The sequence below is a fragment of the Taeniopygia guttata genome, chromosome Z (assembly GCF_048771995.1).
Source record: "Taeniopygia guttata chromosome Z, bTaeGut7.mat, whole genome shotgun sequence".
Classification (NCBI taxonomy): Eukaryota; Metazoa; Chordata; class Aves; order Passeriformes; family Estrildidae; genus Taeniopygia; species Taeniopygia guttata.
The window spans coordinates 54,350,091-54,377,803 of record NC_133063.1 but is presented as its reverse complement, the minus strand read 5'-3'; the positions used below and the strand labels follow the sequence as shown (position 1 = coordinate 54,377,803).

Sequence of the window (27,713 nt, the reverse complement as noted above, 5' to 3'; positions counted from 1 at the left end):
AGTCTAAAAAAAGTACTTGCTTTTAGAACAGAATGACTTCTTCCGAGTAGAAGGCAGAAGAAGTTACAGTAAATTGGAAAATATTTGGGTCTGCAAACTTCTTTCTGGAATTTCGAAGTCCAAAGAGCCTGCTTGCACAGCCTTGAGGTTTAGCAAACTCCATTGTGATATGAAGTTTACATGAGGAAGTATCCTCATGTGTCCCTTGAGTTGTGAAAAATCACTTCTGTGCTACTTCTGGTTTAGTTAGTAATTATTTATAAGCCAATTAGTGTTATTTTTCTAGATAGCAAATCTTTTTTTTTCTGCAGAAGGTATGAATGAAATAACTCTTGTGAATATAAGCAGTTGTGCTTTCATGCCAGTATCAAATCCTCGCATTTTAAAAACAGCCACCTAACAAACACTTTCATTTCAGCATTCGTTGAGGACCTATTATTGCAGATACTCTGAACTGTTCCTTAATGTGAGAAATGATGACAGCACATCACTAATTTAATAACATTTTGATTATACAGATACAAGCAGAAAAAATAATACATTTTGATCAACTTTGGCTATCCAAATAATTTATCTGCAAAATTTGTTTTACTAAATCTGTTGGCATCTGCAGTCACTGAGATATGGCTTAAAGGCATTGTATTTTTCTTGGCTAGAGGCTACCTTGGTAACTTGTATTGTATTTGCCCACAAATGCACAAGACTCAGTGCTAGCTACTGCCATCATTTCCTTGAGCATGTGCTTCTACTTTCAAACCCACGTGCTGTCCTTACAATGTAATGACCTTCCTTCATATGGCAGAGTCTTAACCCAAGAGGCTGTGTAAGGAAGATTGCAGACTGACTTCAGTGAGCTCCAGGGTCTGATGGCAATAGTCTTCCAGTAGAGGGGGTGTGGTGGACATCCTCTGGGTTGTGGGTCTGAAACATCTTAGATTACTCGGCCATATTTGTCAGCTTAACACCAGCGGGCAGCTCTATCCACTAGCTGCGCTGACACTTTGCTTTGTTGTCTTTCTGTTCAGCTTTTACTTCCTCCCCTCGTGTGACAGTCAAGGAGGCTGCTGCTGGAACAGGCAGTAGAGCTTCCTTGCCCTGCTTTTCCAATACTATGATCAGTGCCATCAACTCAGTATAGTAATGGGGGTAAATTCATGTTGCTGGAAAAGTTGCAATACATCCCTTGTAGATATTAGTATTTTGGTTTTTATGACATATAAGTGTACTAACATATCAGATTCTGGTGTGACACTGAGAGAGCAATGCTAAAAAGTTGGTATGTTGCTATTAAAATACTGGTTTGTTGAAGCCCCATATATTTCAACTGGTATATTTTCTAAATTTGTTTGAGGGGAAGTGAATATCAAGTACCACACTTCATTTTCAAATGCTATTGGTACAATTCTACTTTGGTGAAAAGAGATTTATATTTTTCACAATGTTGTTTCTGGGTTAGCAGAAGTTCTTGTCTCAAAACCACCATTTTTTCTCTAATATTTGTAACTAAACATTCTGGTTGAAATTCCTTTCTAAAAGAATAAGAAAGCCTGCCTGATCATGGTTGAATTTTGAATTACGTGAGTTGTTACAACTCAACTTGTTTTTTTTCTATTAGAATACATTAATAGATAAACAAAACTGTTGTTTATCAGTAGACACTGTAAGAGCTACACAGAGATGTTGCAGTTTGTGTGGGCTTTCAAAGCCTTTTTTTTTTCGTTTCTTCTTTTCATTCCTTCTGCACATGGAGTCTTACACAGGATGGCTCCAGTTGCCTGTTTAGGGCTTCTACTACTTACCATGTTGTGAGTAACCTTTCCTGTAACTGTGCTGCATATTTATGGCACAGTCTGTACTAAAAGAAATTAAGAGTATTTTGCAATAATTGCAATGAATAAGAATGTGCAAACTAATTCAGGACTAAGTATTTCTGTTGATATATGGACGGTAGCAGGAACTGAGTGATGTAGTTTTGGATATAAAAACTAAAATTCTATTAGACAGGTCAAACATGAGTACATTCTTGAGTCGAATACCTTCAAAGACTAAAATTTTAATGAAAACAGTAAACTGTGGGCCAGTATAATCTGCGGGCTGCTATTCTCTTCTAAAAGACATCAAAAACTTGTTTTGATATTATACTTTCTATTTTGAAAAGTGATTGGAGTATACTACCGAATTAAATTCTTTCCTTTCTCAGTCTTTCTGGGTCTGTATTTGTGTCTTGACAGTGGTTGCAATGACAGTAATGACTGGTGTTTCCAAGAAACTGCATCATGTATCATGTATAATACTTACTACTATCCTACTAACATTAGTGTGTTAGTCTTCTACATTTAGTTTCAGAAAAACTAAGTAATTTTGGAAGAATTTTAATTTTTATTGGATTTTCTTGGTCACAAAGAGATGCTGTGCTATAGCTCATGTTTGACTGGAATTTTAGGATCTGTACATTTTTTATGTTTAATGTGTGAAGTTACAGTAGTATGGTGACAAATTCTATATCTTAACTGTTTACCAATAAGAGTATAATGAAACATACATTTTTAACATTGAAATACAAACACCATTTCTTATTTACTTTTGCTGATTTGGATATGTTTTTGAGCACATGTTTCATGTGCTTTGCTGTTTGACTCAAGTCAATTCTTCCTCAGACTTCCCATGCTATTAAATGTATGGGTAGAATGGTAACTTCCAAGCACCCCTAAAGAAAACACTTCCAGGTCATGTCATATAAACTGTATAATAAGAGCAGCTGTGCGTACGATTCTAAAAATGAATATCTTGATTTTTACATGTTTTGGTTTGGTTTAGTTTGGCTTGGTTTTTTTAGATGTGAGAGAGAATTGTCATAATATAATACATTGGTCTCTCTTTCTTTTCTTAATAGATAAAAAAGTATTTTGAACTTGAGCCACTTGCACGTGGAAAGCGCTGGATTCTTAAGCCCTGCTCCTTGGATGATATGGAGGCAGTAAAAGACAGCTTCTCCCTTCTAATAAACTTGCTAGAAGAGAGAGACTTCGAACCTTCAAGAATGTGAAAGCCAAGAGAAAGAAGAGGTTCCCACGCATCGCTGTACCTGCTCACTCTGTCACAGCTTAATTACAGTGTAGTATCAAGGCTGAGCTGTGATATGTTGTTCATAGAGAGTTAATGCAGAATGTCCTTTGGTTAAAATAAATGTTCTGTGAATCAGGTACACAGCTATTTCCAGTAAAGTTGTCTACACTACTGAAGTAGAAAGTTCCTCTTCGTTTACCACTATTCCTGCACACTGCATGTTGCTTTCTTGCATCGTGATAATCCTTGGTAGAAAAATTTACACGCACAAAAATAGCATAGTCCATAAAGGAGGAATTCCACATGTTACCTTGAATTTTAAAAAATAAGTAATGTCTGAAGAATTTATGAGTCTAATTTAGCTAGTTTATTGACCTCACATTATGGAAAAGCACAGCCACTAAGAACCTTAATAGGATACCTGAAAGGCAAGCAGTTTCATGTTAATGCTAAGGTTATTCCTGAGGTTTTACTAAGTGAAAACACAGTTGAGGTAGTGGACTCCACAAGGTAATTGAGTCTTTTCTAAAGTCACTGCAAAACCCTGCCAGAGGCAGTATGATATTTTGCTGGAAGTTTGCTGGAAAGTAAATTAATAAACAGATATGTACAGATAACAGTACTTGGGTAAATCAAATTACATAAACAGGTGATCTAAGTAAAAAGATTTTTAGAAATATTTGAAAGATTTTAGAAATATACAGAAGTTGAATAAAGTAATAATTTTCATTGAAAGTAGTTTTCCATAAGAAAAGCAGAGCGAATATCTCTAAGTTCATCTGTGGAGGCTTTATTACTAGTTAAAAGTATAACTGATTTTAAATACTTCCTTTATCACTCATTTGTAGACTACTACTGTTGTAACATTGCAAGGCATCTATCCCGTAATTAAGGATCTTCCAGTGTTTGTACTATAAGCTTCTCTTTTCAAGGGGATTATATCTTGTTCTTTCAAACTTCCTCTGGGCTAAATGTTACTTAGAAGATGAAAAAGTAGTCATTGGGAATAACATTTGTAATACCTTTAGAAAATGTCGATCTGGGTCACGTAACATAGTCCACTTTTTCTCTTTCTGTGTTTTCCCCGTTGTAGATTTGCAGTATTTTGGCTATCTTTTGTTGATTTTTGAAAAACTCATAAACTGATTTTGTCCATTGAAGAAACATGCCAGGCCACGGGTTCACAGTGACAACAGGGTATGTGAAGATCAGTCACAGGACTGGTGCACGCCTTGAATGCTGTGCCTTGTGTATTCAGCTACCCTTGTGCATAAGTGTCTGCAAACACAAACTCGAGTGTGGTGTCATTAGTTCCTCATCAACTCTACTTCTGTCTTGAAACACACAATGCCTTGTTTTCGGGGCTTTAAGCAAGGTATCTTTCCACTCAGAGCATTTATCTTCTGTTTGAAGTTTATTGTAGTTTCTTACTAGTTTATTTGGGGATAAGAAAAATAGTAAACATCAGCTTTTGAAGGCTCATAAAAGCCATTTCTCTATTAATTGTAATTTTGCTCTTTGTTAAACAAAATATTTCTAATAAGTATTCTAGTTTACTTTTCAATTTCCATTAATTTCTTGCATTGCTCCCACTGTTGTGACTGCTTCCTATTATCAAAAGGAAGCTGGGAAAACTGGTAAACTCCTTGTTTAATTTTGAGATGGAATAGGCAGGAAGCCTGAAGGGCATGTCCTTGCTTTGTTTTATGTTCTCTTTCCTGTCAGGTCAATCGTCTCACTGCTAATATTCTTAGAAACAACCAAGAACTGGAATTGTTCATTTTAAAGCACAGAGGAGCCCTGCTTTGATTCAGTTCTCTCTGCACACTTTAGTCAGGACCCAGCTGCCCATCAGTTTCTCTTGTGAGGGCTAAGGAGGTTCCTTTCCCTGGATTGAAAGAGGAACTGGATCTAATTTACATTTCCAAACTCTCATGTTGCTGACATGAGCTTAAAGGCTACAGTGTCCCCAGATTTCCCCAAAGTCCCCAGATTTCTGTATTATTTAGGGACAATGAAAAATAAGTGGGGAGGAGGAGTAGGAGCATTATTTTCCAGAGAAGGCAGGCAGTTTGGGGAAGCAAAATGAGGGATTCCAAGCTTTTACTGCTTTTTCATTGGCCATAAGTTAGAAGATGTGAAATAACATTTTTTTTACTATTTTACCCTGCTTTTGTTTAGTTATGGACCAAAAGGTACAGGAAATGAAAATAAGCCCTTTCTTGCATTCTTGAAACTGTACTTATTTCTACCATCAGTGAGTTTGTCTGGTCCAAAAACATCAGTGGCTCCAAGTTACCTTTGGGTTGTGATCTCCCAGCTATGCACTCTTTGAAAGTGCTACATAACTAACATGGAAAGGCCCAAGAAGTCCATGATAATGTGGTTTTGGAGTATGCCAGTGACCATTTAGACTAGGACTTTTTGATACTTCAATGTTTTTTCTTTAGGCAAATGTCAACTGCACAGAAGCAGTGATTTTAATTTTCAGAATTATTTTGAGTATGCTTTTTCTTACTTATATAGTGATCATTCCTCATCACAGGTTGAAACAATACCTCATAACTGCTGAAGGCTAAGACCAACACTTTACTTTGAATGTAGTACTTCTGTGGTTTTGTGTTGTAGATGGACTTAATGGATGTGTACCTTTTAAATGTCTATAAATAACTTCACCTTTTTATGAGGGGATAACAATGTTCATAGCAGCTCATGTCATACTTCCTTGTCTATAGTGTTGTTGAATGCTCTGGCTATGGTAGAATATGTAAGCACCATGCAGTTTTCATTCAGATAACCAATCTTAACTGCTTTGGGTTTTGTTTGTTTTAATCTTTTCACATGTGTTTGTCATTTAGGTGGAATAAATTTGGGCACTAGGCTCTACTTTCCATGCAAGTTCATTAAGGAGTGAACATTGTCTTTAAAAAAAAATATATTGTGCTTTAATGTTCTTTAGCCATCTGTTAAATTACTTTGTGTGTGTATGTGTGTGTGCCCACACTGGGCTTCTTCTCAGACCTGTGGCTGTCTGCAGTGTCTCAGCCGTCAGAATGAAAACATTATCAATCAGTATCCAACAACAGCTGGTTTTGACAACCTTCTGTCTGCTGCCTAATGCTTTACAACTCATCAGTAAGACTTCTTTGTCTGCCCACTCTGAGCTGGTAATTTTAACTGCTTCATGTTGTGTCCTGTACTTGTACCTTTAGCATTTGTATGGCTTAAAAGTTAAGTCTTGGTGGGTTTTGCTGTTCTTTCTTGCTGTATAATGCTCCGTGTGTATCTTAGCTTGCCTATTCAAATGCGCTATACAAAAATCTGTGATGTATTATTTCGTTTAACTTCTTGCATTTCATTATATTTATAGAAGTTGCAGATTTTTGTACCGTATTACTTAATACAGTTGCCTTTTTGTAATGGCAATTAATTTATATTACAAAAGTTTGTATCTTTACTGTAGTTGAAAGTATTAGTTAACTGCCATATTATCTTGACTTTATACTAAAAATACAGTATCAACAGAAGCTGACCCAATCAAGTGGTCAACTGCTGACATGGGGAACTTGTACTGTTTGTGATTTATACATGATTTCCACTATCAAAAAAAAAAAAGAAAAAAAAAAAGAAAGAAAAAGAAAATAAAATAAACACTGTGTAGAACTGACTTGATAAGTTTTTGTTTCTTGAGTAAGTAGCCAGTTTAGGAACATGGCATATTACCTTGATTTGGATTCTTCAAGATAAATTATTTACTCATAAGGGAAAACAAATACTACTGTATAATGATTAGTACATCATACATAATTGCAAACTCACATAAATATGTATGAAATAGAAGCTTCCAAAATCAACTGATTTCTTCCGCAGCAAGATGTTTTTTACTCTGGAAGTATATCTGAAAGATATTGCAAGTTTATTGGTGAAACAAAGATTGGAATAATCCCTGCACAATTATTCCATAATATTAGACTGAGGGACATGTGTATGTGACTAGAAATTCTTTTTAAATAAATGACATGGCAAAGTACATATACAAAACAGAAGTTACAGAAGCTGAGCAAAGAAATATATTCTGGAAAAAATAGAAGCTTGCTGAAATGGCTCCATGTTATCTTGTCAAACACTGTTTAAGTAGAAGGTGCTCTCACAATGCAAGTTGTAACATCTGATGGAAGAACACCACTGCTAAACTAGACTGGAGTTGGTAATGCAGTTACTGAGGTATGCTTTTATCATGTCACTGTTTTTTAAATCTGCCTCTTAAAGAAGACTAGGAATGAAATGAAAGATTTCTAAACTGAGAATTCTTTTTAATTCTTTTGTTTCATACAAATAGGAACTGAAAACCAGCTAATCATGCCTCATTTAATAGCTCTTAAAAGAATTTTCATTAGCTCATTAGCCCTTTGACCTAATAGTTTAAACAAATAAAAACATCTGTTTGTGTCAGTTGTAGGGTTAGTCATCCAAGGCCCAGGCTAACATGAGGATAAGAGAGAGTCCCATATCCAATATAAAAACAAACCCCAACCTTTTTCAGCATCTGTAGTTGAAAAGAACACCTGAAATCAAGTAGGCTGTACTGAATTCTGTTAGGTGAAGAAACCAAAGAAAATCATTACCCTTTTCAATCCTCTTCATCAGTGAACTGACTAATTTCATTGTGTGGGTTTGACTGAAGTTTCATTTAAATATTTCTGAGACATTTATTCATAATTCTAGATGTTTGTAATGTATTTTAGTTTTTGTCACAGCTATGTTTAGAGAAGTCAAAATAGGCTATAGGCTACAATGCTTTTTCATTATAGATGAATTTCATAGGAAAATGTAATATGTGGTATTCTGGTGGGTTTTAATGGGATATATTCAGGACAGCCTTGCTTGTGGAGGGTGTGTTTGTGCACCAAACATGTTCAGCACTTCAATTTATAATGTTTTAAGTATACCTTAATTTTTTAATCACCAAGTTTCTCTAGGAATGGCATATATGTGAATGTCAGTATTGGTACCAACATTCTGTGGAGCTCCAGTTACCTGTGGCAATAAACTGGGAGAGAACAGAAGTATTCTAATCTTGTAGGTTTACAGAAAACACAACTGAAGTAATCAGCAAAAGGCCCAGTACTGGTCTGGGATGATTACAGCAAAAGAGATACTCTTTGCCTGAAAATAGCCTGAATTGCATAATATTCTGAGTTGGAAGGAGCCCACAAGGATCATTGAATCCAACTCTTGGCCCTGCAAAGCACCACCCCCAAGAGTGGTACCGTGTACCCGAGAGCATTGTCCAGAGGCTTCTTGAGCTCTGTCTCGCTTGGTTCTGTGGCCACTTCCCTCAGGAGCCTGCTCCAGTGCTCAGATACCCTCTGGGACAAGAACCTTTTTCTGATATCCAACCTAAACGTCCCCTGACACAACTCCAGGCTATTCCTTCAGGTCCTGTCACTGGTCACCACAGAGATCAGGGCTTGCCCCTCTACTTCCCCTAATGAGGAAGTTGTTGACTGAAATCTCCCCTCAGTCTCCTCCAGGCTGGTTTTGGTAAAGATCTTATTTGTGATTAAAAGCTGTTGCAATTCATTTTTAAGCACAGAAACATATTCTCATACATGAAAAAACTACATATATAACTATATATATGTATATGAAAACTGGCCATTTGCTAAGAAGCCAGAGTCATGAATTCTACCTAAAAGTGACAACAAATAAAACTAGCCATCGCAGTACTTCTTTTTCACCTATCACCTTGCAAAAGTGAAATGCTGTTGTTTATTTTATTACCATGCAATGTAACTATAATTTATTGCATTTCAGTGTGCACTAGAAAGCATTTGTATGTAATAAGAAAAAAAATGATCAAAAATCCTTTTGTGGTTTTGTAACTTCCACGTATGAAGAGCTACCATCTTTCTAAGGAAGCACTGAAGGACAGGAACTTTGGAACTTCATTATAAAACAGTGTCAGCTGAAATGCTAAATCATGGAAATCCCAAACAAAAGGTCTGGTGCTGTTCAAATGCATAATCCCAGAGATGGTAGGTAGGAGAGAGGAAATCATGACTTGCATACGAATGTTGGAAAACTCAAACAAGTTTAATGGCTAATCACACAGCAAAGTATTTGCTGTTTTCACAATATGACAGTCTTGAATTAGGAAGGTTGATAGATATTTCAGGATCAAAAAGGCATCCTGAAAAAAAATGTAAAGAGTCTAATTTTATAGTAGGTTGCATTTTTGGCTTGTCAATTTTGACATGGTCCCTTGAAAGCAATAATTCCTGCTGTGCATTAAAGTTGGCACTTTAAAAATCTCATCTATAGAAATGAATCCATTTTATGTTCTGTTAACATACACTAAAATAGCATTTTCTGTCTTTTGTCACCCTCTCTTTTATTTGAAAGCACATATCCTAACATTTCCTCAGAGAAACTTATACTCAAATTGCTGTATTATTGTAACTTTCAAAGACCCTGTTTCTGACAGTATCAAATTTTAATGCTTGTGAAAACAAATACCTGTTTACAAAACTACATCAGAACAATTTTATTATAGCATTGCCAGGTATGGTATTTTTGTAGGACCTGGAGATTCAAGATGTGAATGGGATTGGCACCATTTAAAATTAACACTGATTAACTGCAGTATTTGGAAAACATTTTTTTTCTTTTTTTTCTTTTTTTTTTTTCTTTTTTTGTCTAACAGTAGAATGAAAAATGCAATATCATCCTTTTCTCAATATTTATCTTGCTGCAGAGAAGAAATTAGCACTCATTTTCAGTTACATGAGATATAACAGTATTAGTCAATTTTTAATAAATTACTTTGCCAACTAGGTAGCTGTGATCCTCTCTGGTTTACACATGGGTGTCAGAATTGAAAGAATTTAATTCCACTTCTTTCAGTTATTTGAAACTAAGGTTGATTTTTAAAAATGCTAATTTCCTTGTCTAAAACATTTTTTTTGCATGGTTTGCAAAAAAAAACATCCAAAAAAAAATTAGTGTGATTGATGCAGGAAAGTTCACTTTTGCCTTTAACATCTAGAGCATGACCTCTTGGTTACAGTAAATACAGTACTTCAAGTCTGTGAAAGTCATCACATATACTAAAGGTATTGAGACCATTTACCTCACATTCCTTTCTATTAGCTTCCACAATTAACATGATCCACAGCTGAAAAAATAATTCTGGTTGTCAGTGATAAATGGGGTGAAATCGTCAATCACTGAAGTTGACAGTATTATTTTTAAAAGATATTGCAAACAAATGTTTACCCAAAGATAGCAGTATGTTGCTGAGGTTTTTTTCTTTGGTGTTCTCTCATTTCATTTGCATGGCATGCTGACTTCAGGGCTCACTCTCAGACTAAAGACAGCTTCTTTTCCTTTTCTTGATTTTTTTTTTTTAATATAATTTCTGGAGCATTAAGAACACCCAACATCCATGCACCAGTCTTTTATCTCTTACTAGGAACATTCCTGGTAAACTTCTGAGATCTGAGACAGAACGTCAGCTTTAAAATAAAGGAGATGGATGCTACATCAGCTCTTTGTTTATTTGTTTTCTTTTCTTGGTATGGTTTATTTATTTTCCTTTCTTGGTGCAGACCTGAGATTTCAGTTTAGGCCTGTCTCCACTGAGAGGTGCCTGTAATATAGAATTCTACTATTATGGGCCATATAAATATCTGGCCTATTTTTAGCACTTGCTTTTGATCTCTGAAGAATTTTAATATCAAGGTCAAATATCGTGGTTTCATATGCATATGTATTGGTGACATAGACATTTAATAAAATGTATGAAGTATTTATAGATTAGGAATCTCTTGTTTTCTAGGTTCTCAATAATGAGGACAAATCTGTTACTGCTGTGGGATGGTGAATCTTGTTCTGTCTGCTTAAGAGAGATTCAGAAGGCAGTTTTGCTTTTAGGTTTTGGTTCAAAGCAAATGAAACTGAAACTTTTTTCTTTCAAGTGTGGTATTTTATACTATGTGGATACCAGTGATTAGCATGTTCTCAAGCACTTGGTCTGTGAGAGCTATTTCACATCTAACCTGATTAAGGCCTGGGGATGTGTTCACTAGAAGTCAATGTTTCCAGTTAGTGACTGGATCCTTTTAATTTCTGCCTGCTATAACATTTTAAAGCCCCTTGATGTTCACACCTGTTTGCACATCTCTCTCCCATGTCACACAAGTGTGCCCTTGGAGTGGTTGTTAACACAGATCTGGAATTCCCCTGGCACCCAAGGACCAGTTCATTCATGGTTGTCATGAGACATAGTATTCTGTTCTTTCTTCATGAGAGTATGCATGAAGGCTCATTTTCTCATCATCATTTGTGTTTCCATATCCGCTTATTTTGGGTCGGAATTCTTGTTCATGCAATAATTGATCTTTGATGCTGGATTTTCTTTCATCAAAGCAGGGACTGTTACAGGAGGGTAGTTTTGAGACTCTATTTTATGATCAAGATTACAGTTTACAATACAAAAAGCTAGAAAATATAACTGCTTGTAGATGACATTGAGTATAACTGAAAGCCAAGATCAAATGTGCCTTGGTCCAGCTGACTATGCTGAAAGTTAGTTCTCATTTACTAATGTCAGAATTAAACCAGAAAAAGTTGCCCAAATTAGATAATGTCTGGTTCAGCATAAGGAATGCAGAAGGTGAGCCTGGTGAGGTGTGGGCCACCATTCTGAATTGCACTGAGTCCTCCTCACGGATAGCCATCTGCTTCAGCCTGTGACCCATCAGCCATAAAATACTTGTTTGCTGCAGAGCTCGGGTGAGACACCAGTTTTTGAGGAGGCTTTGGTAGCGGTTCTACCTCACCAGGTAATGCCAGCCCACGTCCTCCAGAGCTGGGTGCTGATGACCTGCAGTGGCTGCTCCAGTGGAGCTGCTGCTTGCTAGTGGTGCCTCTGCCCCAGGAACCCTGGCTGGCTTGTCAGCAACAGTGTGGAGTTTAGAGCCAGGGACCAGCCATGCGTGGCTTACAGAGAGAAGCACATTTCAAGGTGATGAAAGAAATACTGAAATGGGAAAATAACCGCTGGTGGCATGCCTTCACACCTGTCATGCTGTATTACAGTCTCAGTCTTTGATTATTGGTCCCATAAAGGTGTCATTTTCTTCATGTTATTAAAGCAATTACAGTTATTATACTTAATTTGTCCTTTCCGAAGGGAGCAAGAATAAATGAGGGAGGATTTGCATACAAATTGAGCCTGATGTGGGGGGAAATTGCAGCAGGTGGTGCAGCTGAGAGGAGATGTAATACAGGAGCATGGCCAGAGCTGCCCTCTTCCGCAGCCCTGTGCTGGTGACCCTTTGAGGAATGTCTCACAACTGTCTGGTGGATTCATCTGAATGAGGGACAGTTTGGCTCACTGTCATCCTGGGCAGATCAAAGCCTCTGCCTTGACTGGCTGCATGGACAGAGGAGGCATGTGAAAGATCTCCCCACCCCCAGGCGAGTCCTTTTCCCTGGCACTACTCAACCCTCCCCACTATTTCTTGCAGGAACGTGCCCCATTCCCATGCGTCCTGTCACAGGCTACCATGAATCACTACCATAAATAACAAAGATGCAAATTTTTGAAGTGCAACTCTATGAACTTCTTCAATCAGAAACCTGTTTTATCTCTACATCTACATCTGTTACTCAGTACTAGTCTTCATATTATGCCCTCTCAAGCAGTCTCCTTGCATATAAAGTTTTCAAAAGCAAACACTTTCCAATATGTTTCTGCATTCTTAGTGAAAACAAACAAACTTACAAATAAACCTAGATGTCAGGATGTTCAGATAATGTACAATGTGTTTTTATTTAATGCAAAGAGATACAAGAAAAAAGACATGTTGACCTCCCTCCAGTAAATTTACTCAAGAACATTGCAAAATACATGTCAACTCCCTTGGCCTATTCAACCTTTCCAGATGCATCACTCTCCTGGGTAGTTAGGCAGATGTAGAGTCAAGTGGGAGTGCAGATAAGCATACTGGATACCACCACTGTGCTGAAATATGTAGACCTCCATATGGTAAGGTAAATGCCATAATTTTTTCCCCATTTTAAAGTTTCCTATGAGGAAACTTAATCCGTATCTGTGGTTACAGAACAAAGAAAAAATCTTGTCTACATGCATTTTATAAAATATCTCTTTCATGTAATCATTTATGGGCTGTGATAGCTGGAGCACATAAATTGTTTCAATATTTATTTCTCCTTCAGAATTGCTTGGATTTTTCTTCACCTGTCAAAATGACTTGCTTCTATTGAGCAGTGTCTATATTCTGCATGTCTATATTCTGTGGTTACATTAAGGCTACAGTATATCAGATTCAGTTTATTAAACTAAAAGTTATAGAAAATTCAAAGAGAAAAATATTACCAAGGTAACTCATTTAAAGAGTCCTGTAGTAAAGATCTTTGTATATGAGAAAATATCTTGAAAAACAATAAAAAATATTACACTGATGTTTCAAAGGATGCAAATATGAAATTCTGTTACCAGAACTATTTTAGTGTCACATATGCATATCTGTAATTAACTTTCTTTTGAAATTTTGTCATCTATCCTAATTTCTCTATATGTCTTGGTTACACACCTTTCCAAACCGCACATGGTCTGGTTTTAATGCCCAGTAAAATTCCCTGTCCTCCTGCAGTTATTCCAAATGTCAAAATTAGGTCATGACTGACCTACCTTCATGCTAAAGCAGTTTATCAACCCTTTTATGGGGACTTACAGCTACCTGTGGTGCTGATGGTCTCACAAACCATTGGGGTTTCACCTTTTCCTCTCCATCTGTGAAATTGCTGTATATCTGCAGCATTTATACAGCATGGAATGAGTGTCCAGTGGATGAAAAGTCTTCAATGAATGAAAAGACAGGACGAAAATATTTGGAGTAAGTGAACATTAGCAGAGCATGAGTGCAGGGTGAATTTAGCAGATCTATATTACCTGACTAGAGGGGATGATGAGTATCACCTTCCCTTACATAGGACAAATGTAGTTCAGAAACAGAGGCTTAATTTATTGGTCCATTACCTTCAAAACAACCCCCTAATCCTTGGTTATGGGATCATGGATATGGGTCTTGAGGATCAGGCAGAAGAGGTGAATTTTTTCTCTCTGACTGGCCTGGTCACTCTCTATGCCTTTTTTCGCTAGGTCAGGCAGGTTTATTTTTTTCCATCTCAAGGCCATTGGGCAGTTCCCTGAATGGAGAGGTCTGGTGCCTGCCCAGAAACTGCCTTGTTCAGAACACTGGTCCTCACCTTACCTATCGAACTAAAAGCACAGAAACAAACCAAACTTTTCTAGATTTGCTGTTTCATTTCTTGGTCTTCAAGATCCTGAATAAGACCCCAATATCCAAAGGATGTGATTCCTTCTTCTCATACAGCCACAAGTAACTATGAGGCCTAGGAATGCCTTGAGCAGTGACTTGGCTGCAGACAACATCTTCTCCATGGAAGGTGGTGTCTGTGGCACAGTTCAGCACAGAGGCTACCTAACAGCACAACTTAGCCCCCTTAACAACATGGCACAACACCATGGTACATCTGCTCAGAACATTGCCAGACAACATCTCAAAAATAATTTTGGGAAATACTTTCTAAATTGATTGTTTATCTCAGATTCTCTCTCCTCCTCTCAAGCAATTGAAATCTTGCTGGGAGAAAGGGCAATGTTTAGAATTTTACATACAACTTAGTGTGGAGAGTGGTAAGGATGTAGTGCTGTCCTTCAAGGATGCCAGTTTTGTCTGGAGCCTTCCACAGAATCTCCATTGTCTATTGGATATGAGATGAGACCCGTTGTGCTGCTGACATCCATACCATCATCACATGAAGAGTTGTTTACAGGTGTAGGTAATAGATTGAAGCATGCATATTTTCAGACAGCAGCTGCTGCATGACCTGTAGCTATCTTGCAATCCAGACAGAACAACAGTTAAAACAGATGAATTTGTGTCAATATTTCTCTGTTTTTATCTAGGTTTCTTGGAGTGCCTTTGAATGTCTGTCTGGGCAGTACTAGCTGTTAGCTCTCTAGGGAAGATGTTTTGTTTCTACCAATTCTCTTTCAGACACCAATATTTAATCAGTGCCATAGTTTTGTGTTGGAACATCCTGACTTAGCCATTATCCTAGCTATAACTCTGTCTCCTTTGTTATTCAAATAACTTTACAAGCCCATTTGGCAGAGAGAAAGATCAAATGCAGAATAATTTTGACCTAAAGATCATCTGAACTCTGAAGCAGTGCTGGTGCTTGAGCATAGGCTCTCACTGCAGTGCTTTCCCTATAGAGCTAAGGCCTCCCACAGATGGTACCAGCATTGCAAGTCTGTAATCCTTTCATATTAATCTTCCCAAGGCACTTTCACCTTCGTAACTCAACGAAATTTGTCTGGTAACAAGGGGCTCCATTTCACTAATCACAACTAGCTTGCAGTCCACTTGCACCTTGCAAACAGTTATGACTCTGTCTTCTTCAGCTGTTCTGCAGGAGAGACAAGATTGTGTCCCTAGCATGGCTTGAGTTTTAGTTTTCTCAGAGTCCTTTGGTGTTTTGCATTGCAGTACTACGGTTTTAGGTAGGCAATGTGTATAGCGGTGTAATTTCACCTGGTACAGGCATTGCATATTTACATCATGGGTCACATTAAGAAGACGATTGAATGATGGTTTTCATGAAAGACTAATTTTAAAAGAGTCTTTTGTTTAAACATTTCATAGATGTATCTTTTTTATGTGGTCTGTACAAGAAAGGATCTGTTGGATGGAGCTAATTTCTTTCAGCTGTAGCTAGACATTCACATATATCTTTTAACCATGTGAAGTCAAACCCAGTTAGCCATAAAGAAAGGATATATGTTCACAGTTTAGAATCTATTCTATTGCTTATTTCAAACCCTTGCTATTGAAATGATGGACAGTTATTTAAATATGTCATTTGTTTTTTGCTATAATTCAAATCAACTATTTTGTAATTTTGAGGCAAAGTTAAAAATTATTCTATTTAAACTGAATTGTGCTATGTGGCTACTTTGCCTCAAATATTTTGAACTATGTAAAATAGTTTACAATTTTATTGAAAAAATAGGGAAAGAAATTAAATCTTTCTATAAATTGAAGTTATTTATTATTAAGAAACTTATTTTCAAATGAAAATATACTTGTAAATTTGATGTGCCATGATATTACATCTCTTCTGAACACGATATATCCATCTGTACAGTTATCCCTGACTCACCAGAGCTGAATGGCAATTGAACACTGTTCAACAGTGAGTCACCAGTGGGACTTCTTGCAACCCATATTTGGTTTTTCAATAGGTCTGTTCCTACCTACTGCTCTTCATGATCTAAAAGGACTGCATGCAGATATATTGCAGCAGATGCTTGTTTTAGGTACATGTGGAGAGAGTATATGCCTTATTTCTTTCTGGTTTCCCTCTGGAGTTGTTTTCTCCATAGTACTTCATACAAGACTAAGTTCCATCCATCTTATTTTCACTAATGCTTTCCAGTGAAATGCTTTGGGATGACTAACATCCAGGTGAACCTGCAGCCTCCATCTGGTTTCTTTGGTTGTGAACTTGTGAGAAGTATATTTCTGCCCTTACTCCTCATCTTCAGCCCCTGGTGCTAGCACCAGTGCCTCAGTTTCCACTAAGGCAACATAGAGCAGCAGCACTGGCAATCAAAAGTTTGCACTGAAAAGTGTATCCCTTTCTCAGAAAAACAAAACTGTGTAAATAATCTACCACATTCTGAAGTGGTATAAACTTTCATCTTACTTCACAGTTTTCAAGATAAAATAAACTAGTTTCCTGCTTAACTTTAGCTTTCTTGTAAATCTTCTAACAGTCATCAATCTTCTACAGCTTGCACACGCCAGGTCAGCAAGCACAATAACAGAGACTCACTAAAATGAGATAAGTTTACTGCAGGTTCTAAACATGTGGCCCAGTTTTTGTGCTGTATCATTTCAATTTTGTGATGTTATCTTTTCAATTAAGAAGTTGCTGGGTTTTTTGTTCATGGAGATAAAAGCAAGAAAGCAAACACATAACAGGCAGTCCCTGGTTTGCAGTATTGAAATAGATGACACATTTCACTGTCTTGACTGCACACTCACAGTGCACTCAAACTTGATAAATTAAAAGTCCTCTGACCCTAAATAAAGGTATATTAAATGCCTTCTTCAATTATATTGAATATGAACCAATGCTATTTTTAAGAGATTGTCTCTAGTATGTCTGTATTCAGTCCTGTTTCTTCCCCCACATCCCCCCACTGCCTTTCCTTGTTAATTCATTTAAACAGGGTTTCTTTCTGCTCAATTTGCATTCAAATGGCTGTCAGGGGAATTTATGGAAATAATATAAGTGCTTTTATCATTGTGTATTTAGTCACATGTGCTAATTTTCAAAAGATGAACTTGTCTAGCATCTTAGCAAAAGAAAGAGTAAGAGTCAAGCACTAGCATTTACAAGGCTACAAAGCCATGAACTCATCCCAATTAATGATTTTTTGACTCAGCTGGTATATCTTTGTCTGTTGTTTTAGATGGCCCATCTTATCCTATTTCTGGCAGATATTTTCTGCTTCTTCTTCCTCTTTTGCAATGGAGGTAGCATAAGCTACCCATCTCGAGATCCAACACACACTGGAATCTCTTCTTTGTCTTTAGCGTAAAACACATGTTTACTGAGTTTCAGAAATTTCACTTTGTGTCCTGTTTCTTTTCCTTAACTGAGCAATAGAGCAATAGTGGGGCACATCTCACATTTAGCAGTAGCTCTGCAAAGGCCACCATGAAACAACAGTGGGTACCTCTGTGGATTGATTCTCTGAAAGCTGATTCTGCCCCCTCCTTTTCTCAAAGTAGCAGTCAGCAGATTCCCCAGTCCTCAGTGTATTTGGTAATAGCTTCAGCAAATTCACAGCCAAGACAAACTTAACTTTGACCAAATCTGACATCACTGGCTTATAAAATTGAGCATGTAGTTACACCTTAGGCAACATAAGATACTTTTTGGTCTGGCTCATTTAAGAACCAAGTAACTTGTTCTTTTTGGCCCTTGATGCCAAATGCTTCCTCCTCTGGCTTCTTGAAAATTGGAGTAATCAGTACGGAAAAAGACTTCCATAAAGCATGTAAGTTGTTTATGAAAATAGTTGGTGACAGAAGTATAGTAGCTTTTCAGACAAAATGGTAGACATTTATATTTTAGATCTACCATTAAGCTGTCTCAGTGGCAGATTATCCACTTTACTTTCACATATTTTCTAGAAGAAAGGAAGGAATTGTGTAAACATGAAAATTATATATTTCAAGCCTTTCAATCTAATGAGTTTTAGATAATTTTTGTTACTCTGCCCTTCTTATTTGAAAAGTATATAATTTATATAATGCCAAAAGAAGAGGCCCCATTCATTAAGTGAGTGTGAGTTACTGATTTAATTATGAAATTCCTGAAATGGTGGAGGGTCAAAGGGAGAGTCACAGAAGTTTTCAAATCTGTAGCTCAAGAAAAGTAATGTCATGTCCAAGTATATTTAGTGAATGATAATGCAAACCACAGACAAATACAGAGGAGAGGAGAAAATAAATTCCCTGGCTCAAGCTGGGAATGTATTGAATGCTTAGAGCCAGAGAAACAATAATTTAGAGGGGAGTATTTCCCTGGATTCTGCACTACTAATAAATCATTGCTGGTCATGCAATTTTTAGTGGCCCCAACAATGATTACATTTTGCATACACTGGTCACACTTTGAACTTACATACTGTCATTTGTTCTGCTCTCTGCTCTCTGCATTACTAATGCTCCAGGTGCTCTCAGGTGCTGAGGAGCAACATTTTTGTATAAAAAGGAAGAGGTGTGAATCTGTCTTTATGCAACACTCTCGCATATATACATATGCCACACCTCAGGTCCAAGGAAAATATTGTTTATGATACCATTTTTTTTCAGAACTGCCATTAGGAATTAGAAAAAAAAATAGTATAATAGGTAGAAATGATAAAATTTAAATTAAAATCTATTTCTGAACATATTTTCCTTGTAGAGAGGACGAGAAGCAGCAAAACCTGCAGTCTATCTCAGATGATGTGAGTATGAGTTACCTTGTGCTCATAAATGACTTAAAATTCTTTGAAGAAATGCAGTACTACGGGTAAAGTATTGTCTGTCTGACTTGCAGTATATGATGTCTTCATCTTAAGGAATTGTGACTCCTTGGGGTGTGAACAGAGGTACTGAATATGCTGGAGTAAACCGGGGGAACAGACTCTAGAGGTGGGTGCTGAGCCATAAATAGCACAAAGCCTGAAAAATTATGGAGGAAGGAATGAGTACAAATCACATCACTCTTTTTTTTTTTTTTTTTTTTTTTTCCCCAGGCAAAGGGTATATATGCATACTCCAAGCCACTGGATAAGCATTCACTAATGCATGTATAAAAGTTTGAAAGGACAGTTGGATCTGAAAACCCTTTTTCCAGAAAGGACAAAAAGTCAAAATACCCAATGCCTATCAGATCAAGAACTTATCCAAGATTAATTGGTGGGGAGTTTCAAAAAGATCCTTATGAACATCTGTGAAAGACACAAAGTGCTTTCTGGAAGGCAGAGTTGTTCCTCCATCCCTGTGGAGCTGGTGGAAGGACAGCCCAGAGACTGCAGATGAAAATCCTGGCACCAAGCAGTAAAAGCCTGCTGAGACGAACAGTGAACCAGCCGCCAAACCCCAGCAGTGATGGAGAAAACTTTCTGCAGACTACAGAAGACTCTGCCAGGTGTGCTGCTACTAGGGAAGCCACTGGGTTGACTGGACCAAAGCCTGGAAGCACGGTTTGATCTTTGTTTGAAAATCCACCAAAATAAAATGTCAAGACACATCTATTGCAGATCTGTGCTTACTTAGATGTTGTCACCATATTGAAGAACTATTACTAATTAAAGCATTAGCAGAGCAAATCACAAATCAAAGCTGGGATTTAAGTTTGTCTTTTAAGCAACTCACTAATGTGAGCTAGCTGAGTGAACTAAAGTTTCTTCAAGGCTGAAGATATGTAGCAACAGAAAGAGCAGCAGGGCTACTGACAGTGGAAAACAAAGGATGGGGATAGTAAAATGCAGAACAATGTTTGCAAGCTGAATTGGCTAGGTGCAAATCTATGAGGAACTGGGAGGAGGACAGGAAGTGACCTTCTAAGTTAGAAATGTGTGAGTATAGAACAATTTCTGTGCCTTTGAGTGAAATGTCCAGCCTCTGGGTTTCTGCAATACAGATAAAACTGGACTGAAGATTACACCAGCCCACAATCAAGCTGCTTATGTAGGTCCCCTGGTCATGTTCAGCAGCAACCTGGTCCTACACTAAGATCCAATTTTGTTACAACTTCCAGCCTGATATATTTAGTTGAAAATAAACTAAAAAAGAATTGCTTAGATGAAGTTCAAAATGCTTTTCCTTATAGAAGAAAATCTCAGCTGCACCAACTAATAAAGCCAGGTGGAAGATATAACCTATTTGGGCATCTCAGTGTTAACTTTCTCCCTTGACCCATTTCAGAAACATTGAACTATTTACTGTCTCTGAAACATCTGGACTTTCTACTTGTTTCATAAGTCTCTAACAAAAAATATCTACACATCATCCATCAATCCACAGCCACATTCTTTTCTCACCCTATCATGATTAGATTCTTTGGGAGGTTTTAGGGTTTTTTTTTTTCCTAATGCTTTTCTCCCAGTTTTTCTTGGACATCCTTGTAGTAATTATTAATAGGCTCGATATATACTCACTTTGAGCCATCAGAAACTAAACTAGTTTGTTATATAACGAAGAGAAATGGGGACTTTTGGGGACCTGGCCTCTTTTCTTAGTCACAACTGTCCCATTCTGGCAAAACTGAGACGTATCTCGATCACTATTTGGAGAAAGTCCACCTCCTGTTAAGATGTCAAGAGCAGTGGTACAGTGTTTTGTCCAAGATAGTTTTTTGGTACGAACATCCAGGTCAGTGCTCTAAGTGAATGGAAACACCTAAATCACCCCTCTGTAAAGAAGGACAGAGGTGCTTGCTCCATAATAAACTGTTTGTGGAAGAAGAGCTGTGTAGCCTCTGAGCCTCTGTGGGAGTCCCTTTCAAAGAACTGTGCCAGCAGTTGCTTACCTGAGCTACATCTATTGTGATATTCAAGAGACTTGTATATCCTATTGTGGAAGTGCCATTTTCCTACTGTGGAAGTGCCATTTTCCTTCCACTTTAAAAGTCATGGTTGGGGAATTTTCCACCCATGGGCTGGCACTGGGGGAAGGTTTCTTGCAGAAGGATGAGGACAGCATGCCATCAGTGATATTAAGCAGAGGCCAAGCCCCTTCCTCCACAGTTTACACTACTGAGTGCTATGCCTTTCTCCTTCTCTTTTGCACCAGTGTCCTTTTTCCACATTATTCTTCAGCCAGATAAGTCCCCTGACCAAACTCAGTGTGCAATTGCATATGTGCGATCAGTGCAAGACACTTGTAAAATCAGTTAGCTGTGAAAGTGCTGAGCTGAGGCCGGCAGGGAAGCCAGGAATCTGGCTGAGCCCACCTGGGGCTGCCACAGCGGAGTTTCGGGTAGGCGAGCAGCCTCTCAGGGCGGCCAGTTTGCTGCCAGGTAATGAGAGGAGCCGGCTGATAGCGCAGCCTTGTGTGGGGATTGTTTCATCTGTCAGGCTGCCAGGGGATACACAACAATTGCAATCTCCACTTCTCCTCCCTGCCTCGAAGATTAGGGGAGTTAGTCATGTGGAGCTATGAGACTGATAGGAGAGATGATAACAATGCACAAACATTAGACTGGTGTAACTATTAAGGAAAAAAAAGAATGGTTCAAGGATGTGGGTAATTAAGAATAATGGCATGAAGAAAAAACATCTTTTTATATGTGTTACTATTTTTATATGACCTCTGTCTGGAACTCAGAAAATAAAACTGAGGAGGAATCACAATCTTCTCAAGAAATATTACAAAGTTAGACCTTGGTCTTGAAAATAAATCACCATGTCAGTTTTAAATTTATAAATTTAATTTGTTTGAATACCAGATTAACAAAGAAAAAACAGTTCAAAAATAGACCCTTCTTTCTGATCAGCCTGTAAAATAGTCCTGTAGTGGGAGATTGGGATTTTTTTAGGGTCAACGATAGTAGCAACCCTGCTGTGATTATCAGATAATTCATCCACTATCTGTAATAATCTTGTTAATAAAAGTGGTAGGAAACAGAATATGCCTGAAAGAAGGAGTGAAGAAAAGATATAAGATGATTTTATTTTCTCTTCTAATCAATTTTTCTATTAGGCATAAAAAAAAAAAAAATCAGAAAAACACTGGCAAAAATACCTGGGCAAAATAGCTTTTAATCAAACAATTAATCAAAGGTGCCCTCTAAAATCCCACATGGGGGAAGGGAAGATGGCAGCTCCTGTGTCCCAGGCTGGAAGGTAAAAGAAGATGCCCCGTCCACATGACATGAGTAGTGAAGAGGGGAGGCGTGGTGAACTGGGGTGGGCAGATGTGTCCCAGGTGCTGCTGCCAAGCCCCAGTCAAACTCCCAGCAGTTCCTAGCCCATCGTGTAGCACTCACCAGCCCAAAGGCAGGCCAGCATTTTAACCAGACATTTGCTTTGGCACCAGACACTTGGCATGAGGGACTGCACATGAAATCAAAGTACTGGCTGCTCCTTACACAGGGTAATGCTAGAAGAGGCAGAAAAAGGACATAGGGGATACAGGTGGAGGAAGAAGGTGAGGAAAAGAGCAGAAGAAGGTGGTGAGGAGAGGAGGAAGAAAGGAAAAATAAGAGGGCATCAAGAGCAGAGGAAGCAAATCAACAAGACAAGTGGACAAAGTGAGGAATACTTTATACCAAAAGAAGACTTCAGGATTATGAGAAACTCCATCTATTTTATCTCAATGCACATCAGAGCTTTTTGTACTGTGCTGCTGCTCCTCTGTGCCTTTGCCCAGCAAATTCTGTCCAACAGCCAGCTGGGAATGCACCATGCTTCTAACACACCAAGGCAGAGCCAGCTGCCCTTCCAGGCTGTGCTGGAAACTTGGGATAAAGAGAAAGAAAAGAAATTCTGTTCTGAAAGGCCTGGTGGTATTCCAAGTACTTGAGACAGAATGTAGGTTAATGTAATGGGGATTTAACATCTCACCATTACTAATCAAAGTTATGAGTTTGCCAGCAAAGCCATCACAGACCACCTTTTCAGGCACTGAGAACTTTGCTGTGATCATATGTTCTGGGAGTAACAAATTTTCTCTGTTTGTAAAATAAAAAGCCATTGTGTGGCTGCTCAAACAGTGGAAGCTGGGATACACAAAATGTGAGCATCAGTGAGGGATGGTTCAAATTTATGAGAGCAGGAACAATGTCTTCTCACACCACTTTTAATATATTGAACAATAATGGGAACAGAGATTAACACAGGACTCTTAACTTAGGCAACTACCTTAAATTAGTAAATTCTAGAGGTTGCTGTAAATGTAATTAAAGGGTGATATAAACAGCCATGATTTTCACTGTCTCCTGAAACTGGATAACTACAAGCTTTGGCAGATGACCAGAAGCACCAGTCTCATCAGTGTGTATCAGTATCTCAGAGGTGCCTTACTTCTGCTCCTGGGAGATAAAACACCATGAATAATGAAGAAAAGTGAATGAAGCTGATTGTGAAAACTCTGCAATGAGATAAAGCGAAAGAGGCACTTCACCAGGTAGGTAGGTGCCACTAAGATTACTCAGGGACTGAGAAAAGAATAACCAACATCTTTTCTAAAACTGCAAAACTAACATAAAACTGTTGAGAAATGGGCTTCTCCCTGCCCCAGATTAAGCATTTTCCAACCAGGGTTTAGAAGTGAAAGCAAGGAAATGATCCTTCCAGTGTGTTAAATATCATCTTTAAGCACAAATCCCATAAATTTTAATGTCTTTCATGTCTCCTCAAGTGTAGCTGCAGCTCACATGCTTTCACAGTGCACAGTAAGAAAAAAACTTCATTATAAAACCTGATGTTGATGTTCAGTCTCTGACATGACACTACTTCCTACTTTAGGGAAAGTACTTCCTTGAGTAGGAAGCTGTTTTTCCCTCTGGATAAGACAGATAAATGACTTTTCACAGACCATTTTAGGAACAGAAGCACTTGCAGCCGTCTGTCTTAGTAGTCTCTGAAGTAAGAGCGAGATCACCCCTGGCTCATTCACCAGAACATTTGATGTGCACCAGAACATTTCTGTCACACTGATCATAACACACAGTGTGAAATACATGCTGGCTTCACACTAGCTGCAGAAGGGACAAGGCCTGTGGTTGCAACATTACCCAGCAACACTTCAGAAAACCAGACCCAGCAATGAGAGTTTTCACTGAATCATAGCTTTGCAGTGTGAGGAGTTTTTGAACCAGCATGCATTGAACCAGCATTGCAGATGACTCCTGCTGGACCATGGGGTATCAGTAAAATTAATCTACTATGAAAAAGATATAAAAAAGTAAAAGTAAAAAAGTGAAAGTAAACACACACACACACACACACACACACACACACACACACACACACACACATATATATAGATATAAAATACAGATGCAAAGTAAGAGAGGAGAGGAGAAGGAGGTTAATGAGTTAAGGATTTTAAAATTAGAGAAGATATACACTGAGTTTGTCTCAGTAAAGTGGTCAGTCTAATTAAAATATCATCAATAATCCATTGGATAACTGGCAATAGTTTATATTCATAACTGATTTGTTAAAATAACTCCATGTATTTCATAGCAATGGAATTTACAATTTTGTTCAGAGGGGAAAATAAACAACCAACCATTTTAGTTTTGAAGAACTTAAAAATATATGGTGTAATCCATTGCAATGTCATGTGCATGACTCCAATGAGAATCTGAAACAATGCCTCTAACTTGTGGGAATTGATCCAATTTATGTTAGTCCAGTTCCCCGTGGCTCAGAGCCCCTGTACTCAGCAAGGCAATGGCTACGCAATTTGGCATTTCATCAAGGTGCCACCAAATTCAGCATTCCCTCGTGGAATTCCCTATTTTGCTGCAGGCAGTTGCTCAGCCTTTTGTTTTCTGTCTTCTGACTTGCCTTTTACCTCCTCTCCTTTCCCCATGGGGAGGAGGTAATTGAATTCCAAGGCATGCTCCCTCTACTCCTCCATGGAGTCAGGCAGCAGGGGGTTGGAAAGTGACCATCTGAGTGCAGCCTGTGGCCAGAAGCAGAGTAAAGCATATTGGATCACATGCTGGGCCTCAAAAGGAGCACAGCAGCTATGGGATCTGGGTAAGGGCTCCTGAAACTGGCTGCAAGAGCCCTGCTTCTCTGGCAGTCATGAGAAAGGAGGTTTAATTTCTATTTCCAAAATAACACTACGGGAGCCAAGATCTTGGGTACAGGCTGGGGCCCTTGAAAGGATGATAGAAAAAATCCTAGGCTTAGGAGTTATGGGGGCAGGAGTGTGGTTTTGCAAAAAATCAAGTGTTGCTGAATCCTGGTCATCTTTCCACTTTGTCCAAATCTTGAGAAAAAATATTATATCTTAGGACAATTATATATAGTTTATTTAGTTTTTAAAATATCTACATAAATGCTTGTGTATAGAAACCTGTTAACTATCTCAGTACTCTCTCACATAAATTGAACTAAGTGATATTTTGACTTGTGTCACAAAAACTAAAGGGTTGTTTGGTGATGCACAGCCTTTCTGCTTGAGCCCGTTTCCTACCCTTCCCAAGTTTTTACTTTTTCCTCTGACAGATCCACACATACCCATCATCCTGATTTTTTAAGAATTTCTAAAGCCTTCTGAGTTTGCATTCTTGTAGCAAACTTTCTCACACACTTTCTGTAAATAACTTATTGCTGTTGCATTCCTTCATAGAGGCGGAGAAATTTGATGAACTGGTAGTTTGTCCAGTATCATTGCAGAGGTGGCACTTTCACCCTCCAATCCACTGTCACCTTTGAAAAACTATAAATGCTGGAGTCAGAACATAAACTGGCCTTTTTTACCTTTACAATAGCAGTGACTTGCATCGTGCTTTCTCATGTCCTGTAGTGACACATACCCATCCTCCATTTTAGCAATTACACAAATGGGCCACAGCAACTGTTTCCCCCCAAACCCAGCACCTTCATGCTGTCCCACTCCAGCAGGCTGGATCTCCCACAAGGACTGTCAGTCCCCTGCTTGGAAGATGAGAGATATTGCCTTAGTGTTGTTTTCTTTCTTGCTGAATAAGGCTCAAATGTGCCCACACTTTTCCCTCAGCCCTGGTTCCCTTCCAGTGTTTGTGATGTGCTGCCTTCTGTCACACAGGGAGCATATAGAGGCCTAGAGGGCACCACTTGGGGTTTTCTCAGCTCCAGGTCTTGTCTGGGATTCTGCAGCCCATCTGTGCTTGTGTGATGCTGTGTCTTGGCTGTAACATGCATTTTCAGCCAGGATTGCATACTCCTCCTATGGTTGTAATGACACCTTTCATTTTTTTTAAATATTAGGGAACAGTATTGCCTTGGAACTCCTGGAAAAAGCTCAAACATTTTAAACTGTTTAGTTGAAATAAATATTAACAAGTTTTTGAGGATGAAGCACAGGGCAAAATGATATTTTGGGGACATGAAAATGTCTAGAAAATAGTAAAATGAAATTTCTGCCTGTTTTGCAAAGGGAAAGTTTTATTGTGGAATTCTTGCAATGAAGCAGTTTTGAGAAAAAAATTTATTGACTACAATATTGTCCTATCTTTGTAAAGCACCATGCTATGAGTATGCTCTTTGTCTTCATAACTACACAATCCAAATAGGAAGAAGAGAAAGTAGTTCTTGCACCATGATGACTTTGTCTCCTTCTCATCTCACTATGACATAATGAAATTGGAATTGGAGGGATAGGACAAGATCCTCAAAATCATCCCACTCTGACAGCTTCCAGGTCAGAATAATAGCCAAAAGTGTTTGCAACAGTACAAGTTCTACCTTTAGATTTATCAACCTTCAGGAGTTTGAAATCAGCTTTTAAAACATGGGTTTCAATATAGAGTGGTGGGGCTGAAAAAAATTGTGTTGTTTTATCTTTACAGGAAACAATTGCCAGGATGTCATATTTGTGCTGGGCAGTGGCGTGAGGCTGCAGAGGGGCAGTGAGGTGCATGTGGAGGCCTCCTTCCATTTGACAGTACAATTCCAGACAACATCTCTGTTGCCCTTGGTTGTGTCTCTGTGAAGCCTAGGTCAGCCTTGGAAGCCTCTTGTTTTTCTGTAGTAGTATAGAAGTCTAAACAGATCAGACTTTGTTTTGTCTGCCATTTAAGCTTACCACCAGTGTTGTTCATCCTGGCATTCTTGGTTTGTGATTGCATCTTCATATGGAATAGCAGCAGAAGGAAAACAAAGCTCTTTCTGGTTTTTGTTTTATGCACCTGTGTGTGTGTATCTGCACACATCTGTGGCTTACCAGATACTGTGCCTGGATCCTGCTAGGAAGTAGGAACAAACACCGCACCAAAATAGCAGGGAAGAGAACTCAAAG

General features: G+C 38.3%; 1 protein-coding gene across 7 annotated transcripts in view; it reads left to right on the top strand.

Annotated features, from left to right (window-relative positions):
- The window catches only part of ARL15 (ARF like GTPase 15), a 235,825-nt gene extending 214,608 nt beyond the window's left edge, over positions 1 to 21,217 (top strand). For 4 of the 7 annotated variants that reach the window (XM_030258806.4, XM_030258804.4, XM_030258805.4 and 1 more), the window contains one exon: positions 2,894 to 10,614. In XM_030258806.4, coding sequence (XP_030114666.1) covers positions 2,894 to 3,046 — 153 coding nt within the window. In that variant the 3' untranslated portion in view covers positions 3,047 to 10,614. Of the gene's footprint in view, positions 1 to 2,893; positions 10,615 to 19,170; positions 19,214 to 19,305; positions 19,401 to 19,504 lie in introns of those variants that run through there. The other 3 variants (XR_012052726.1, XR_012052725.1, XR_012052727.1) reach the window with 3 other exon arrangements.
- Positions 21,218 to 27,713: the final 6,496 nt, after the last annotated feature.